The following is a 17,594-nucleotide window of genomic DNA, read 5'->3' as shown; positions in this document are numbered from 1 at the left end:
CATTGTGGGGGGCCAGCCCCCAGCATGGGTTTCTTTTTTTCTTATTGGTTCTTCTGATTGAGGCCACGGAGGGGGAAGAGTGTCAGCAGAGGGTAAGACTTTGTCCTATGAAATATTTATGGTTGCTGTATAATAAAGTTTACTTATCTAAGTCTAAGTTACTATGCTTTTGTAGGTGACCTGCCTTCTCTGTTCTTCTGAGTCCAGAGACTGCAGTCTCAGGCACTTAGCACCTCATCCTAAAACAGCAGCAGATTAATAATAAATAAATAATAAATAAATAAATAAATAAATAAATAAATAAATAAATAATAAAGGATTAATTTTAGAGCTTTTCCCTTTTTTTGTTCAGATGTCTCTTGCTGGTTGGGCTAGGGGAGAGTTTGGAGCAGTAAACTTTTATTGAACCAGGAGAAGAGAATAACATTGACAGACAAAAAAACTTTTACATAAACAAACATGCATAATCTCACATAAATTCATATACCGACTCATGCATGCTCATTGCCATTCAAACTAGTTAGACCCAGATTGCCAGCATTCTCACAATTACATACTTACACATTCATGTGCATATATGCTCACAAATATATACTTATACACACATTCATACTTACATATGCACATGAAGCAAAAGACCAAGCACTGGTGCAGAAAGAATTCACTCATTCTAGATGAAAAATGAGTTCCAATCTTTATTGCATAGAGAAATAAAAAAAAACCTTCTACCCTTTTAATGCTAAATGAATTAAACCCATGTTTGTAAGAAAAAATAGCTTTGTTCCATTTAATAAGTCTAAGCCTACTGTGTTATTTAAAAAGCACCTGTTCTGTCCCATGTTCAGAAGTCTGCCTGCTCCTGCTCTCTGTAGCTGCTTCTTTTTTCCACTCTTCCTCTATATTCTTCACATTTTTCTGTTAGCTTTTTATGTTAACTATAGTTTTTAAGTTATTCCATTCTACATTCCCCTTCTAATCGTTTTCTCTCCCCCTGCTCTGAAGTCACGACAATGTTCTTACTCTCAATGCCTTTTCTCCAAAAGCTAAACTTATACTTCTAAGTTCTTCTTGAGTTCAGTTCTGTCTAAAAAGTGTTCTGTCTAAAAACTTATCCTCATCTCAGTTCCCTTCCACAGCTCAGTTCTTTTCACCTTAGTCCCTCACTCTTCTCTTTGTCCACAGTACTTAAACATCTTTCAGAATATGTGATCAATGTTACAAAGCTCATCACAAGTTTACACAAAAAGTCAATTCATAAATTAAAACAGAAGTTTACAACAGGGAATGTTTACATGCATAACCATTAGGAGTTAGCATCCATCACTTGTCTCCACTCCACAGGTTCGCTGATTATTTAAAACCATAACTAAGTTATTAGTGAAATTTTGTATTGATAAACCCAGATTATATATATATATATATATATGTTTTTTTTTTTTTTGGTTTTTCGAGACAGGGTTTCTCTGTGTAGCCCTGGCTGTCCTGGAACTCACTTTGTAGACCAGGCTGGCCTCGAACTCAGAAATCCGCCTGCCTCTGCCTCCCAAGTGCTGGGATTAAAGGCGTGTGCCACCACCATCCAGTTGTAATAAGACTGCATATGTGTTTAATCAACAAAGATTAGATTGACTCTATTTTAGATAAAAAAATTTTACTCTAAGACTCTAAAGTTACACATGAAAACAGTACTATTACTTGTGCGATATAATAGACAAACAGATTATCAAAGACATTATCAATGTTGGTCAGTATTTACAGAAATTGTATTTTAACCACTTCTTTCTATCATCTATTAGTCCATGTACCTATCTACCTATTTATCTATCATTTATAAAGTATCTATATCTATATGCCATTTATCTAGAAGAATAGGACACTGAATATATTTTACAACATTGCACAGTGCAATTAAATTCTACTCTACAAAATTTCATGTCAAATATACCTGAATTTTTTCCTCCAAACTAGCTTCTTTTTTTTAGAAGACTAGATTTATTTGTCATTTTCAAAGTTTAGGAATATCAAATAACAAAAATTGAAATTAATTCCCTGTCATAATTTATATGAGAATTGAACAAATGTGACCAATTAAATACTACTAGAGCTTCACAATTAATCATACAGCCTTCTCAGATGATTTGGCAAGATCCTAATGACATGTGGCTCTCAGAGTCAATAGTCTTTTGAACACTCTAGGAGATAAGCATCTCACATCCCTCCTCCCTACCCTTCTTCTACCTGTCTTCCTGTCCTTGTACCAATCAACTATCCATTCTTCCATTCTGCTTGTGCAAAGTCTACAAATAGTAGTTTTAATTTTGACATTTCCATGTATACAAATAATGAATTTATTTACCGTTTCTTTTTTTAAAATTTTTTTATTAATTAATTAACTTATGTATTATTTTTTATTAGGTATTTTCTTCATTTACATTTCCCATGGTATCCCCAAAGTCCCCCATACCCTCACCCCCACTCCCCTTCCCACCAACTCCCACTTCTTGGCCCTGCTGTTCCCCTGTACTGAGGCATATAAAGTTTGCAAGTCCAATGGTCCTCTCTTTCCGCTGATGGCCAACTAGGCCATCTTCTGCTACATATGCAGCTAGAGACACGGGCTCCGGGGGATACTGGTTAGTTCATATATTTGTTCCACCTATAGGGTTGAAGATCCCTTTAGCTCCTTGGGTACTTTCTCTAGCTCCTCCATTGGGGGCCCTGTGATACATCCAATAGCTGACTGTGAGCATGTGTTTGCTAGGCCCCAGCAAGAGACAGTTATAACAGGATCCTTTCAGCAAAATCTTGCTGGTGTATGCAATGGTGTCAGCGTTTGGAGGCTGATTATGGGATGGATTCCTGGGTATGGCAGTCTCTAGATAGTTCATCCTTTTGTCTCAGCTCCAAACTTTTTCTCTGTAACTCCTTCTATGGGTGTTTGTTCCCAATTCTAAGAAGGGGCAAAGTGTCTACATGTTGGTCTTTGTTCTTCTTGAGTTTCATGTGTTTTGCAAATTGTATCTTATATCTTGGGTATTCTAAGTTTCTGGGCTAATATCCACTTATCAGTGAGTACATATCATGTGAGTTCTTTTGTGATTGGGTTGCCTCACTCAGGATGATGCCCTCCAGGTCCAAATCCCTCCTTTTGTCTCTTGTAGTTCTCCTTTCCTGACATTAACCCTGGCCAATCATCACACTCTTCAAACTAACATCTCTTTACTTGTTCTGGGAAAATAACTGTAGGCTTTCTTTGAAATAAAGACCTTTTCTATAGAAGAAACTACTGCTTTGTTGTAATCTTATTTCCCATTGCTTTTCTTTTTTACAAGAATGTTTTCAAACTGACACTTTCTAACATGGAAAAAATGGAAAACACAGGATTCCCAATAAAATTCCAGATCAGGGAGCATCCCTTTGAGAAATTTTCTATCCAGTTACATGTTAAAGAAGGAAATAAGTGTGTAAAATATCTTCCTGAGGTCCCATCTATCTTAGAGTATGCACCATTGGCTTTTTTAAGGAAAAAGACATAGTCAATAAGACTGATCAGCAAACTACAGATGGGAAAAAAACTTCACTGACCCCACATTTAATAGAGAACTAATCTCCAAAATATATAAAGAACTCAAGAAATTAACCACGAAAAAAAACCAAACAACCCAATCAAAGAATGGGGTATAAAACTAAACTGAGAATTCACAACAGAGGAATCTTGAATGGCTGAGAAACACCTAAAGAAATGTTCAAAGTCCTTTGTGATCAGAGAAGTGCAAATCAAAACAACCTTGAGACTCCCCCTTACATCAATTTGAACAACAAAGATAAAAATCTCAGGTGACAGCAAGGATGTGTGGAAAGAGAAACTCTACACAGTTGCTGGTGGGATGGTAAACTGGTACAACTACTCCGGAAATCAATCTGCAGTGTGTTCAGAAAATTGGAAATAGAACTACCTGAAGACCCAGGTGTTGCCATAAATCTCTCGATCCCAAGTATGCCCCAGCAATGAAAACAAGACTCAATTAATATGATTACATGCTGTGCACCTAGATTGGGCAAATCTACTTCTAAACTAGTATCTTCCACATCTATGAGACCCCTTAGAACTGCAGTTTCTCCAGGCCATGTGCTTCTGCTCTGCTTTTCTTCTTCTTCCTCCTCTTCCTCTGTGTCTTCTCCCTCGTCCATTTTCTCCTTCTTCCCTCTCCACACTTTCTACTTCACCTTCCTTTTTATCTGCCCAATCATCAGCTTTCCTTTATTTTAGAAATTAAGGTAGGAAGCAGGTTTCCAGGAAGTCACCTGAGTGCTGACTCATTCCTTGTTCAAAGCCTCTCACAGGAGAACAGAATTAACATCAAATATAATTAGCCCCAGGGCTATCCCAACACCCAGCAATACCACTCTTGGGAATATACCCAAAAGATTCCTCACCATGCCACAGGGGCACATGTTCCACTATGTTCATAGCAGCCTTGTTTCAGATAGCCAGGAACTGGAAATAGCCCAGATGCCCCACGACAGAAAAATGGATACAGAAAATGTGGTTCATTTACACAGTGGAATACTACTCAGCTATTAAGAATGATGGCATCCTGAGTTTTGAAGGCAAATGGATGGAACTGGAAAATATCATCCTGAATGAGGGTAACTCAGACCCAAAAGGAAAGTCATGGAATGTACTTACTAGAAAGTCGATATCCCCCCCCCAAAAAAAAAGTACAAAATAACCAAGATACAGTCCACAGAATTCTAAAAGCAACAAGCTGAAATGTCCAAGTGAGGACACCTCAGTTCCACTTGGGAGGGAGAAGAAAGCAACCAAGAGGGAGAGAGGGAAGGAGGGAGGGACCTCAGAGGCAAAGGGGATGGAGGGGAGAGGGAAGCATGATTTGGTATTTGTTGGGGGAAAAGGACTGAAGTGCTGGGCCAGCAGAAAGAATGGAAACAGGCAATCTCAGCAGGTGAGAGGTTGGGGGACTCTCTATAATGTACCAGAGACCTGGGAGGTGAGAGACTCTCAGGATCCAAAGGTAGGGAGCTAGATAAAATGCCCAACAGTAGGCAGAGGGAACTTATAGATGCCCACCTCCAACAGGAAGACAGGGCATCAAAAGAGGGAGGGGGTTACCATCCCTGAGTCACAACTGACTCATAATTGTTCCTGTCTTAAAGAACTTCAGGGATGTAAATAGAGCCCAAAGTGGGATCCAGTTCAAGGGGAGGCTCCAAGACCTAACACTATTACTGAGGCTATGTAGCACTCACAAAAAGGGACTTTGCATGGCTGAACTCTGAAAGACCCAACAAGCACCCGAAAATTCTGATGCAGATATTTGCACCCAACCAATTGCACAGGTTGCTGACCCCTGTGTTTGAATTAGGGGAAAGTTGGAAGAAGCTGAGGAGGAGAGCAACCCTGTAGGAAGATCAGCTGTCTCAATTAACCTGGACCCCAGACCTATCAGACCACCAACAGGGAAGCATATATCAACTGATATGAAGCTCTCAACACATATACAGCAGGATTTCCAGGTCTGGATTTAGTCAGAGAAAATGTACCTAACCCTTAAGAGACAGGAAGCCCTAGGGAGTTTAGAGGTCTGGTGGGGTAGGGGATGGAGGGCTGGGACACCCTTGTGGAGACAGTGGTACAGGGAGGAGGTATGGGATATGGACTAGGAGGAGCATGGACAGGGAAGGGAATAAAATCAGGAGTTTAAAACAAACAAACAAACAAACAAACAAACAAAGTTTTTTTTTAAAAACCTAAAATAAATATCTTCCTGAATTTTACTTCTCATTTCAAGTAAGTAATATCTGTCATGTCCTCTACTATAAACTCATCATAAAATATTCTAACGAAATGGTTTCCAATTTCATTAGTGTTATATTATAATCCATGTCAAATGGCATTTAACAGAATAAGATTTTATTTACTATGCTAAGATTATATTATAAAATTCCAAAACCCCAATATTACCCATGAGCATCAGCAGCTGCTTGAAAAACAATATTCAAAGGAAGATTGAGCTATGCCATTATCCAGCTTTGCATGTCACATGGAGCTCACAGCTCTACTCATCCAGGACAGTGGACACCATGGTGCTGTTAAGCTCACTGCTCACAGAAGCTGAGGTCAGCTGGATGCTCCTGTCAACAATGGGGACTCTTCCACCAACAGTTTCATCAGTGTTCCTCTTTGGCCTCAGCAAGATAATGAAGCACTTGGGAAGAAATACACAGCCTATCAAGCCATAGCTGGATGCCAAAATGGCAAATATTTCCACAGCCACATTGAATTTGCCTTTGGTGCTCAAGTAAGCAGGGACAAAAGAGATCCAGACAATGAAAAAGACGAGCATCCCAAAAGTGATACATTTCCCTTCATAATAGTTATCTGGGAGCTGGCGAGCCACAAAGGTGGTAACAAAACACAGAAGAGCCAAAAGAACATCAAACCCAAAAATGGAGCACAGAAACTCTATAGAACCTTCATTGCATTCAAAGATGATCTTTACATTTTGAGGTTCAATGTTCTTGAACAGTCTTGGAGGCTCCAAAACTAAGTAAGCTGTGCATACACCAATCTCCCCTACAACACAGATCAACACAATGAGTTTACGAAAAATGGGGTGCATGGATATTAGCTGGGTTTTAGATATGGAAATCCTGTAGGCAAAAAAGAGTGAAATAGTCTTTCCAAGAATGGAAGACAAACAAAGGCAAAAGCCCAGTGCCAGAGTGATCTGGCGGGCCTTGCAGGACCAGTTGCTTGGCTTGCCTATGAACAGCATGGTTGACAGCACTGTGATTCCCAGAGACATCTGAATGAGGAAGCTCAGCTCCCGGTCATTGGCTTTCACCAACGGAGTGTGTCTGTGGATCACATACAAAACAGTGACTGCCAAGACCACAAGAGCTCCAAAGATGGAAAGGATGACAAGGGTGAACCCCAGGGCCTCCTCATAAGCAAGGAATTCCACAAGCTTTGGCACACACTTGTTCTTCTCTGCATTGGACCAGTCATTTTCACCACATGGATCACATGCCCGTTGACCTATTGTGAAAAAAATAAAACCTGCATAATTGACTATTAACTTCAAACAATTTGTCATATTTAAATGTGAACAGTCTGGTTCAGTTAAAGATCTCAACAGGATTTACTGGAAATCTATTATAAAATCTATATAATATTTTAAAATTACAATTATAAAAGGGGCCTTTTATAGGTGCAGATGATGTGACAGATACAGAGTTGTTTTAAATATCAAAAAATGATTACATCTCAACTTGAGCTGTTCTTGAATTTTTTTTTCTATTGGTGATGTCCTTTCTTTCTCCTCTATATGTGGAATAGTGGACTGTGTCTTTATCAAATCGAGATCAGCCCAGGAATTAGAAAGTCATAGCTTTTGATATGAAGCAATCAAAAGGACTGTCACACATCGGGTTAAAACCCTAGCATCTTCATTCTCTCAGGTAATCTCCCCTCATAGAGGAGACTCTTGAATTTGCCTACTCAAATGGGCCCAACTCTAGATGTTCATTCATTGAGCGATGAGGATGATGATAGGAAGGAAAACAACATCAATTCTGGTCCCTGAGTGAAGAAGGCTACATCTGGAGGGAAGCTCTAAAAGCAAGCATTGGTGAAGAAGGAAAAGCTAGTTGAGGTGAGGTTATGGCAGATGATGGAATAGTTTGACTCAGTATTAATTAAAGATTCAGGTCAAACCACATTTACTTTCAACTACTCTGTCTCCTAGTCTGGACTATTCTGGATGTAATTCTTTGTAGAGACTGTTGGACCTTTAGCAAGGGAGTTGTGTAGCTTACAGTGGGCTTCATTCCATCCCAGACCATCTTATCATTTTACATGATTACTCTTGTGGGTTATGTGACAAAAGACAAGTGATTTTTTAGGTTCTTCCACAAAACTGAATGGAAATGTAAATAAACCTACTCTAACATATTTCTAGAAACCAAACCTGTCTATGTCATCTCTACTGAGCAGGCTGTCACAGCAGTCCAAGTCTCAGTCACTGTGCAATGCATGTGCCTTCAGTGCTTGGAACCTTAGGACAATTTGAGGACTGTCTCCTAGTTAGTTTTCAGTATAGTTCAAAAACATGTACTTAGAAGATTTTAGGATTTTATTCATATTTCCCATTTTATGTGTTTTCATTGGTATTTCCTTATGCACATTTTTGTAAGTCTTTTCCAACTGCAGTAGGAAATACAATATTATTCTTCATTCACACTGCAAAGATCATTTAATAACTTGATAGATGTTAATTACTTTGCCATGCATTGCTTATATCATTAATAAAAAAGGATTTCAAGGATGCCTTTGTCAGAAAATAAATAATCTAACTGAATTAGTATTTATAAAAATTGACCGTCTCTACCTGGTTTCTCTGACACATATCCATCAGGACATGGGATGCAATCAAAGCAGCATACGGGCTGTCCCTGGCGAATCCCCTTCCGAGTCCCTGGAGGACACACTTTTGTGCAGACTGAATCTGGAAGCTAGAGAAGAAACAGAAGGTGGACATACATAACAAGGCCTTGAAACATTTCCAGTTTTGAAATGGAGAAAGTTTTGATTTGTATATCCATGGAGACATGTTTCCCATTACAAAGGATACTAAGTGCAGGATACTAAGCAAAGATAGCAGACAAATCATGATAATATGGAGATCCTGGAAAGAACTTCATCTAAAGACAGTCTTGTGATTGACTCTGGAAATTCCAAACTATCTCTAATGAGAGTTGTTCATCACCTTGGTGATCAAGACCAAACTATGATCACATGAGATGCTATAGATGGGACAGTTTGATAAGACTGTTCCTGATTTGATGAGACCTATGACACTAATAAATGTCTTCAGTTCCTGAAGGCATTTGCATCCCAAAATATTTTTCTTTGTAGTTAGATATCTATCATCAGTGGCTGGCAGAAAAATGAAAAAACATGAAATACCTTTTCCGTATGAACTATTAATGAAGACAGATAATGTAAGGAAAGTTTAGCTTGGCATGTTTTGTTGCTCAATACATTTAGAAATTTCAGTAGCAAGTATAGGCCTCTTTGTAATTTTATATTCTACATGGATGTGCACATGAAACTCAAAATAAACCAAGAATTTACTTATCAATCTGGGGTGATAAATATTTACAAACATATAAAATATGTTTTGTGATACATGCTTAGTGACAACTTGAACAACCTAGTAAGACCTCAGGTCAGAAAACAAAAGCAAAACCAAAAAAACAGGAACCAAAATCAAAATCAAAACCTAGAACAGTGAAGCCTACATCACTATAAACCATGTAAGACATGACACACATTTTTGTGCTTTTTATAATTTTTAAACTTGTTTGAATTACATATAAGTCAGCTTCATTATATGAATATAGTCTCAATTTAGTCCTACCCTGAACTCCATAGCCTGAAGACAATGGTAGAAAAAGACTCCTCCTCTACAGAGGAAAACTCATAGCACAAAATGTCTTGATGAAAGTAGAAAGATGACATGCTAGTAAATTAACAGCATACATGAAAAATTCTAGCAGAAAAAGAAGTAAATGCACCCAAGAGGATCAGAAGGCAGAAATAATCAATCTGAGGGTTAAAATTAATAAAACAGAAACAAAGAGATGAATACAATGAATCAATGAAATAAAGAGTTAGCTCTTTGAGAAAATACACAAGACAGACAAACCTTTATCCAAACTACCAGGCAGAGAGAAAAAAAAAATCTAAATAAACAAAATCAGAAATGAAAAATGGAACATAATAACAGACAATGAGAAAATTCACTGATCCTTATGTCATACTTTGAAAATCTGTATTCCATAGAATTGTAATATGCAAAAGAAATGCACAAATTTCTTGATAGATACCACTTATCAAAGTTAAATCAAGACCAGATAAACGATTTAAATAGACCCATAGACCCTAAGGAAATAAACATTCTCATTAATGTTTTCCATCTGGAGAAAGGAAGGAAGGAGGAAGGAAGGAAGGAAGGAAGGAAGGAAGGAAGGAAGGAAGGAAGGAAGGAAGGAAGGAAGGAAGGGAAGGAGGGATGGAGGAAGGAAGGGAGAGAGAGTGAGAGAGAGAATGAGAGAGATAGAAGGAAAGAAAGAGAGAGAGAGGGGTGGGGAGAGAGAGGGAGGGAGGGAGGGAGAAAGGAGAAAGGAAGAGAGAAAGGAAGAAAGGAAGAGAGAAAGGAAGAAAGGAAGAGAGAAAGGAAGGAAGGAAGGAAGAAAGAAAGAAAGAAAGAAAGAAAGAAAGAAAGAAAGAAAGAAAGAAAGAAGGAAAGAAAGAAAGAAAGATAGGTTAGGTCCAAAAGATTTCAGCACAGAATCCTACTAAAGTTTCCAGGAAGAGCTAATGTTTACTCCTGAAATTATTCCACAAAATAGAAAATGGAAACCTTGATACCCAAAACAAAGAAAGACTCAACAAAGAAAGAAATACACACAAATATTCTTCATAAACATATGCAAAGGTACATATTACATTATTTGCAAACCAAATTATTTGCAAGTCAAATACATCATTCACCATGAACAATTAGACTTCATCCCAGGGATGAAGGACGGTATGTTTTAACATGTGAAAATCTGTCAATATAATCTACCATGTAAACAAATTGAAAGAAAAAAAATAACATGGTCATCTAATTAGATGCTGAAATGGCCTTTGAAAGAGTGCAACACACCTTCATGATAAAAGTGTTGGAGATATTTGGGATACAGGGACATACCTAAACTACAAAAGTCAATATAGAGCCAACTAACACCTTGCATCAAATTAAATGGAGAGAAACTCAAAGCAATTCTTCTAAAATGAGGAGCAAGACAAGGCTCTCTACTTTCCCCATATGTACTTAATATAGAACTTGAAGTTTTAACCAGAGTAATAGTACAACTAAAAGAGATCAAGAGAATAAAAATTAGAAAGAAAAAAAAGTCAAAGTATTGTTATTTGGAGATAATATGACAGTATATATAAGTGACCCCAAAAATTCTACCAGAGAACTCCTACAGCTGATAAACACCTTATGCAAAATGTCTGAATAGAAGGCAACTTAAAAATAAAATCAGTAGTTTTCCTATATGAAAAAGACAAATGGCTGAGGAAGAAATCAGGAAATAATACACTTTATAATAGCCACAAATAATATAAAATATTTTCAGGGAACTCTAACTTGCTTTCTCTCTCTCCCTCCCTCCATCCTTCCCTCCCTTCCTTCCTTTCTTTCTTTTTTCTACAGATGGAAAACATTAATGACTGTGTTTAGTTCCTTACAGTTTATGGGTCTATTTAAATTGTTTATCTGGTTCTGATTTAACTTTGATAAGTGGTTTCTATCAAGAAATTTATGTACTTCATATATATATATATATATATGTCAAGAATTTGTGCACTTTCCACCATAAATCTATTGACATTTTAAAAAATTTAAGTCTGTGTAAAAAGAAATACAAGAAGATATCAGAAGATGGAAATTACTGCAATGTTCATCAATCAGTAGGATCAATACAGGAAAAATGGCCTTCCAAAAGGCATTCTCCATAATACTAGTACATTGCTCAATTATGTTTGTAGTACCTTTATTGAAACAGCCAGAAACTGAAAACAGCATAGATGTTCCTAAACCAAAAAATGGATTACGAAAATGTGATAAGTCTACACAATGTGATTATTGATGAACTATGGCACATTTGTAGAAGAGGACTGCCTTGTCTGGCTTGAATGAGAGAGGATACACTTAATCCTGTAGAAACTTTATGCCCCAGGAAAGGAGGATACTGGCATGTGTGGGGTGGGGGTGTGTAGTTGGATGGGGAGCTCTCTTTCAGAAGCGAAAGTTATGGGAGATTGGGTGAAGAACTCAGGGAGAAGAACCATGGAAAGGAGCAACATTTAGAATGTAAATATATAAAATAATTTAATAAAAAATGCAATGACTATAAAATTTGCAAATTGATTGAACTTGAAAAAATCATCCTGAGTGTGGTAAATCTAGACAAAAAGGCCCTCATGGTATATATTCCCTTATTAGTGAATATTAGCTGTAAAGTAAATGATGACCACGCTACAGTCCAAAGACACAGAGAGGCTACAGAAGAAGGAGAGCTCAAAGGAGTTCTTATGAATGTCATTGGGAAGGAGAAATAGAGAAGATCCCTGATGTGTGGAGGAAGGTGGGGAATGGGAAAGGAGAGTTTATGTTCAGTGAGGATGGAAGGAGAAAATATAGGGACAGAAAAACGGAAATGTGGACCATTTGGGGAACAAGCTAGAAACCCAGTGCAATAGAAATTCCTAATAATCTAAGATAGTGATCCTAGCAGTTGGGATTATGAAGCCTTAACTGACAATATCCTTTAACCAGGAGAGACTTGTAGCGGAGGAATTAGGACACCAAACTAGATACATAAGTTTAAACCTACAATTTGGCCTACCTATAAGATGGTCTGGGTTAAAGGCTGCACAGAAATTTGTGGGAGTGACCAAACAATTCCTAGTCCTGATTGAAGCCCATGCCACAAGAGGAATCCCACACCTGATACTGCCTGAAATGCCAGGATCTAGAGGGTGGTGAGCTCAGAGACCTGGGATAAAACCAAACAAGATTGGCACCACTCTCCCTCCGATAAAAATTCTTGACATTTTCCTTTCCAATTTGTATCTCTTCGACTTCCTTCTGTTGTCTAATTATTCTGGCTTGAACTTCAAGTCCTATATTGAATAGATAGGGAGAGAGTAGGCAGCCTTGTCTACTCCCTGATTTTAGTGAGATTGCTTCAATTTTCTCTCCATTTATTTAGATGTTGGCTTTTGGTTTGCTGTATATTGCTTTTATTAATTTTAGGTATGGGCCTTGTATTTCTGATCTTTCCAAGACTTTTAACATGAAAGGGTATTGTATTTTATCAAATGCTTATACTACTTGAAGTTCTAGCCAGAGCAGTTAGACAACAATATGAGGTCAAAAGGATACAATTTGGAAAGGAAGAAATCAAGATATCACTATTTGCAGATGAAATGATAGTATACTTATGTGACCCCAAAATTTCCACTGGAGAACTCATAAATATGACAAACAACTTCAGCAAAGTGGCTGCATATAAAATTAATACAAAGAAATCAATAGTCTTCCTCTATTCAAAGGATAAATAGGCTGAGGAAAAAATTAGGGAAATGATATGCTCCACACTAGTAACAAATAATATAAAATATCTTGGTGTTACTCTAACCAAGGAAGTGAAAGGTCTGTATGACAAGAACTTCAAGTTTCTGAAGAAGGGAATAGAAGACCTCAGAAGATGGAAAGAACTCACATGCTCATGGAGTGGCAAGATTAACATAATAAAAATGGCCATTTTACCCAAAGCAATCTACAGGTTCAATGTAATCCCTATCAAAATTCCAAATCAATTCTTCACAGAGACTGAAAGAGCAATTCTCAAATTCATCTGAAATCACAACAACAACAACAAAAACCAACACCACTAGGGTAGCAAAAAATATCCTCAACAATAAGAGAACTAGGGGGAAATCACTGTCCCTGACCTCAAGCTGTACTACAGAGCAATAGTGGTAAAAACTGCATGATATTGGTACAGAGACAGGCAGGTAGATCAAGGGAATAGAACTGAAGATCCAGAATGAAGCCTACACACTTATGGTCACCAGATCTTTAACAAAGAAGCCAAAAGCATCTAGTGAAAAAAGACAACATATTGAACAAATAGTGCTGACTGAAGTGGAGGTTGGCATGTAGAAGAATGCAACTTGATCTATTCTTATCTTCTTGTACAAAGCTCAAGTCCAAATGGATCAAGGACCTCCAGATAAACCAGATACTCTTAATCTAATATGAGAGTGTGGGAAAATGCTTTGAATATATAGGCACAGGGAAAATATTCCTGAACAGAAGACCAATGCCTCAGGCTCTAGGATAGACAAATGGGATCTAATAAAATTGCAAAGCTTCAGTAAAGCAAAGGACATTGTCAATAGGAGAAAACATGAACCTACAGAGTAGGAAAGATCTTTACCAACCACACATCTGAGAGAGGGCTAAATATCCAATATATACAAAGAACTCATTCCAGAGAACCAAACAACCCTGTTAAAATGTGGAGTATAGAGTTTAAAAGGGAATTCTCAACTGAGGAGATTGGAATGGCCGAGAAGCACCTAAAGAAATGTTCAACACTATTAGTTATCAGGGAAAGGCAATTCAAAACAACTATGACAGTCCACCTCACACCAGTCAGAATGACTTAGATCAAAAACTCAGGTGACAGTAGATACTGGTGAGGATGTAGAAAAAGAGGAACACTCTTCAATTGCTGGTGGTATTGAAAACTGGATTAACCATTCTGGAAATCAGTTTGGTAGTTTCTTAGAAAATTGGATAGTACTACCTGAGGACCCAACTATACCACTCCTGAACATATACCCAAAGATGCTTCAAAATATAACAAGGACACATGTTCCAGTATGCTCTTAGCAGTCTTATTTTAATAGCCAGAATCTGGAAACAACCGAGATGTCCCTCAAAAGAGGAATAGATACAGAAAAATGTGGTACATTTACACAATGGAGTACTACTCAGCTATTAAAAAAAATGAAATTTGCAGGCAAATGGATTGAACTAGAAAATACCATAAATGACGTAACCCAGTCACAAAAAGTACACACATAGTATGTACTCACTTATAGTTGGATATTAGACAAAAAGCTTAGAATACCCATGATATAACTCATAGACCATATGAAGCTCAAGAAGAAGGCAAAAGTATGGATGCTTCAGTCCTTCTTAGAAGGAGAAGCAAAATAATCATGAGAGGTAGAATGAGGGATGGATTTGGGACAGAGAGAGGAGAAGGGAAGAGGGGTACAGGATCAAGTGTGGGAGGAGACAGGGGAGAGAAGTAAAGAGGGTTAGGAAATTGAAAGGTGTGTAGCAGGGAGAATGATGAACTGAGGGTATCCACTAGAAAGTCCCAGATGCCAGACAAGCAAGAGGCTACAGGATGCAACAGGGATGACATTAGGTGAAATATCCACCAAAGAGGAGATAAAATCTGTGGAGACCTTATTCAGATGTAAGGCACAGCCCCTGATTACAGGATGTGGACACCCTCCCATCTCAAATATATTAACCCAGAATTGCTCCTGTCTAGAGGAAATGCAGGGACAATTAGTGAAGTAGAGACTGAAGGAAAGGCCATCCTGAGACTTCCTCTCCTAGGGAATCCATCTCATCTGTGGACACCAAACCCAGGCACTATTGCTGATGCCAAAAAGGACTTGCTTCTTATTATTGATATATCACCAATCAATTTAAATATGAAAAGTAAAAATTAGAAAACACTATAACCAATTTTTTATTTCAAAAGATAATAAAATTACTGTGTTCCAATGAAACATTCTCAATATATCAAAATAGTACTAAATTATATTAAAGTTTTCATGTATTTTAATAAAACATGGACTCTTTACATTCTAAATAAGCAAATAACAATACAAAAAGACCATATGCTACATTAAGTAAAATGATTTGGAATATGGTGAAAGCTTTAGATGTTTTGCATTTATTTAGTGCCTAAAAAAATATACTTTTCTCTCTGTATGTATAAACAAAAGTATTTCAGGTCAACCAACCCTTGAAGATTCAGTGTTCCAAAATAATGTTGAGCTCTTTGGAAGAACAAATTCATATTTTGAATCTGTGAATTTGTATTCTCCAACTTTGACAAAGGTTATTTCTCCAGTATTATCCACGTGCCAATTGAGGATATCATAAGATCCATTTAATACATCTCCATTACTACCAAGTTCTATTTTCCTTCCATCATGGGTAACGAATTTAATTTCTCTCATGTACGGCCATACTTAATAATGAGGAGTAAGAAAATAGTTTAAAAAGGAAAAAAAAGTATTTGGTAAACATTTAAATACATGGAAAATAAATATTTGTAGAGAAAGTAGATTTCATATGTAATTTATAGTATTCTCTTTTTTCTAATGCTGTTTTTGTTGCCAACTCTGATATCCTCTAGCCACAGGTGGTAGTTAAAACAGAAAGAATGTTTGGGTAAATTGAGATATGCTGTGCATGTAATATGCATACTGGGTTACAAAGTTTTAAAAAGAATGAAACCTATCTCATAAACAATTTAACATTATTATTTTATTATCATGACAGTATATTAAATTGTTACATTATAAATAGTATTTTAAACGTACTGGATTAAATAATTTGTGAAATTTAACTTTATCTTTTTCCCTTACTTTTAACCTCTGGACAATTTTAATATGACACTGACGTATACTACAATTGTATGTATTTGTTAGTGTAAAATAAGCTTATACTATGGTTTAGCAGTATAATATCTCTGTATTAAGAGCCTGGAGAATGTTTAGAAGAATTTCATTCCCCTTACTCCACATTCCCTATGTAAAGATACAAAAGTTCACAAGTATTTCTTTCTTTTGAAAATCTCAGCCTAGTAGAGAGACTGGATGGTCAGGCTTTAAAAGTTAAAAGATAAAAGTTTATGTTGCGACCTTGGGCGGCGAGTTGGCAGACAACTCCCCCCCCCCCCGGGTCCTTAGAGAACTCTCCATGCCATCTTAGGACCACCGGTGAGTGTAACACAACTTCTGTTCCATTCCAGTCGCGGGACCAGCATTAGGGAAGCAGAAAACCTGGCCTGACCAGGGTCACAAGTCCCTTCTGGTCTGCGCCAGGTCCGGGTCACCTGTGTGAGGAGTCGGAGGACACCCCCAAGGTGCCTAGAGGACAGCTTCTGAGGCAGACCCCATTTCAGACTCTAGACATCTGGGCACCTTCCCTGACAGAGGAAAGGTGTTCTCCCTGCCCAGGGCTTTGCCGGAGCAACTGGGGAAGCCATCTTGGTTCCTGGATCCCTCTGAGACTACTCTGGGTAGGTGAGAGTGTGGACTACAGAAGGTAACAGCTTCTGGGACAGTCCCTGTTTCAGGCCTTCATCTTCTGCCAGGAGGCAGGTCCGAACACAAGATATCTATACATCTTCCCTGCAAGAGGAGAGTTTGCCTGCGGAGAATGCTCTGACCACTGAAACTCAGGAGAGAGATAGTCTACAAGATCTGCTAATAGAGGTTAACAGAATCATGAGAGGAACAAGCTCTGACCAGAGACAAGTATAACAACTAACTCCAGAGATTACCAGATGGCGAAAGGCAAGCATAAGAATCATACTAGAAGAAAAAAAGACCACTCACCATCATCAGAACACAGCACTCCCACCTCAACCAGTCCTGAGCACAACAACACACCCAAAAACCTAGACCCGGATTTAAAAGCATATCTCATGACATCAAGAGGACATCAAGAAGGACTTTAATAAGACACTTAAAGAAATACAAGAGAACACCGCTAAAGAGTTACAAGTCCTTAAAGAAAAACAGGAAAAGAAAACCAAAAAGGTAGAAGTCCTTAAAGAAAAACAGGAAAGCACATCCAAACAGGTGATGGAAATGATAAAAACCATACTGGACGTAAAAAAGG

General features: G+C 37.7%; 1 protein-coding gene across 1 annotated transcript in view; it reads right to left on the bottom strand.

Annotated features, from left to right (window-relative positions):
• Positions 1-2,889: 2,889 nt before the first annotated feature.
• Positions 2,890-17,594, bottom strand: part of LOC147005627 (vomeronasal type-2 receptor 1-like) — a 32,207-nt gene continuing 17,502 nt past the window's right edge. The window contains exons 4-6 of the mRNA XM_085835846.1: positions 15,704-15,933; positions 8,415-8,538; positions 2,890-7,063 (exon numbers count right to left, since the gene is read on the bottom strand). Coding sequence (XP_085691972.1) covers positions 6,081-7,063; positions 8,415-8,538; positions 15,704-15,933 — 1,337 coding nt within the window. The 3' untranslated portion in view covers positions 2,890-6,080. The remainder of the gene's footprint in view (positions 7,064-8,414; positions 8,539-15,703; positions 15,934-17,594) is intronic.

Source organism: Mus caroli, unplaced genomic scaffold (assembly GCF_978045245.1).
Source record: "Mus caroli unplaced genomic scaffold, Mus_caroli_1 scaffold_3, whole genome shotgun sequence".
In the NCBI taxonomy this organism is placed as follows: domain Eukaryota; kingdom Metazoa; phylum Chordata; class Mammalia; order Rodentia; family Muridae; genus Mus; species Mus caroli.
This window is presented reverse-complemented; position numbering and strand designations above follow the sequence as displayed.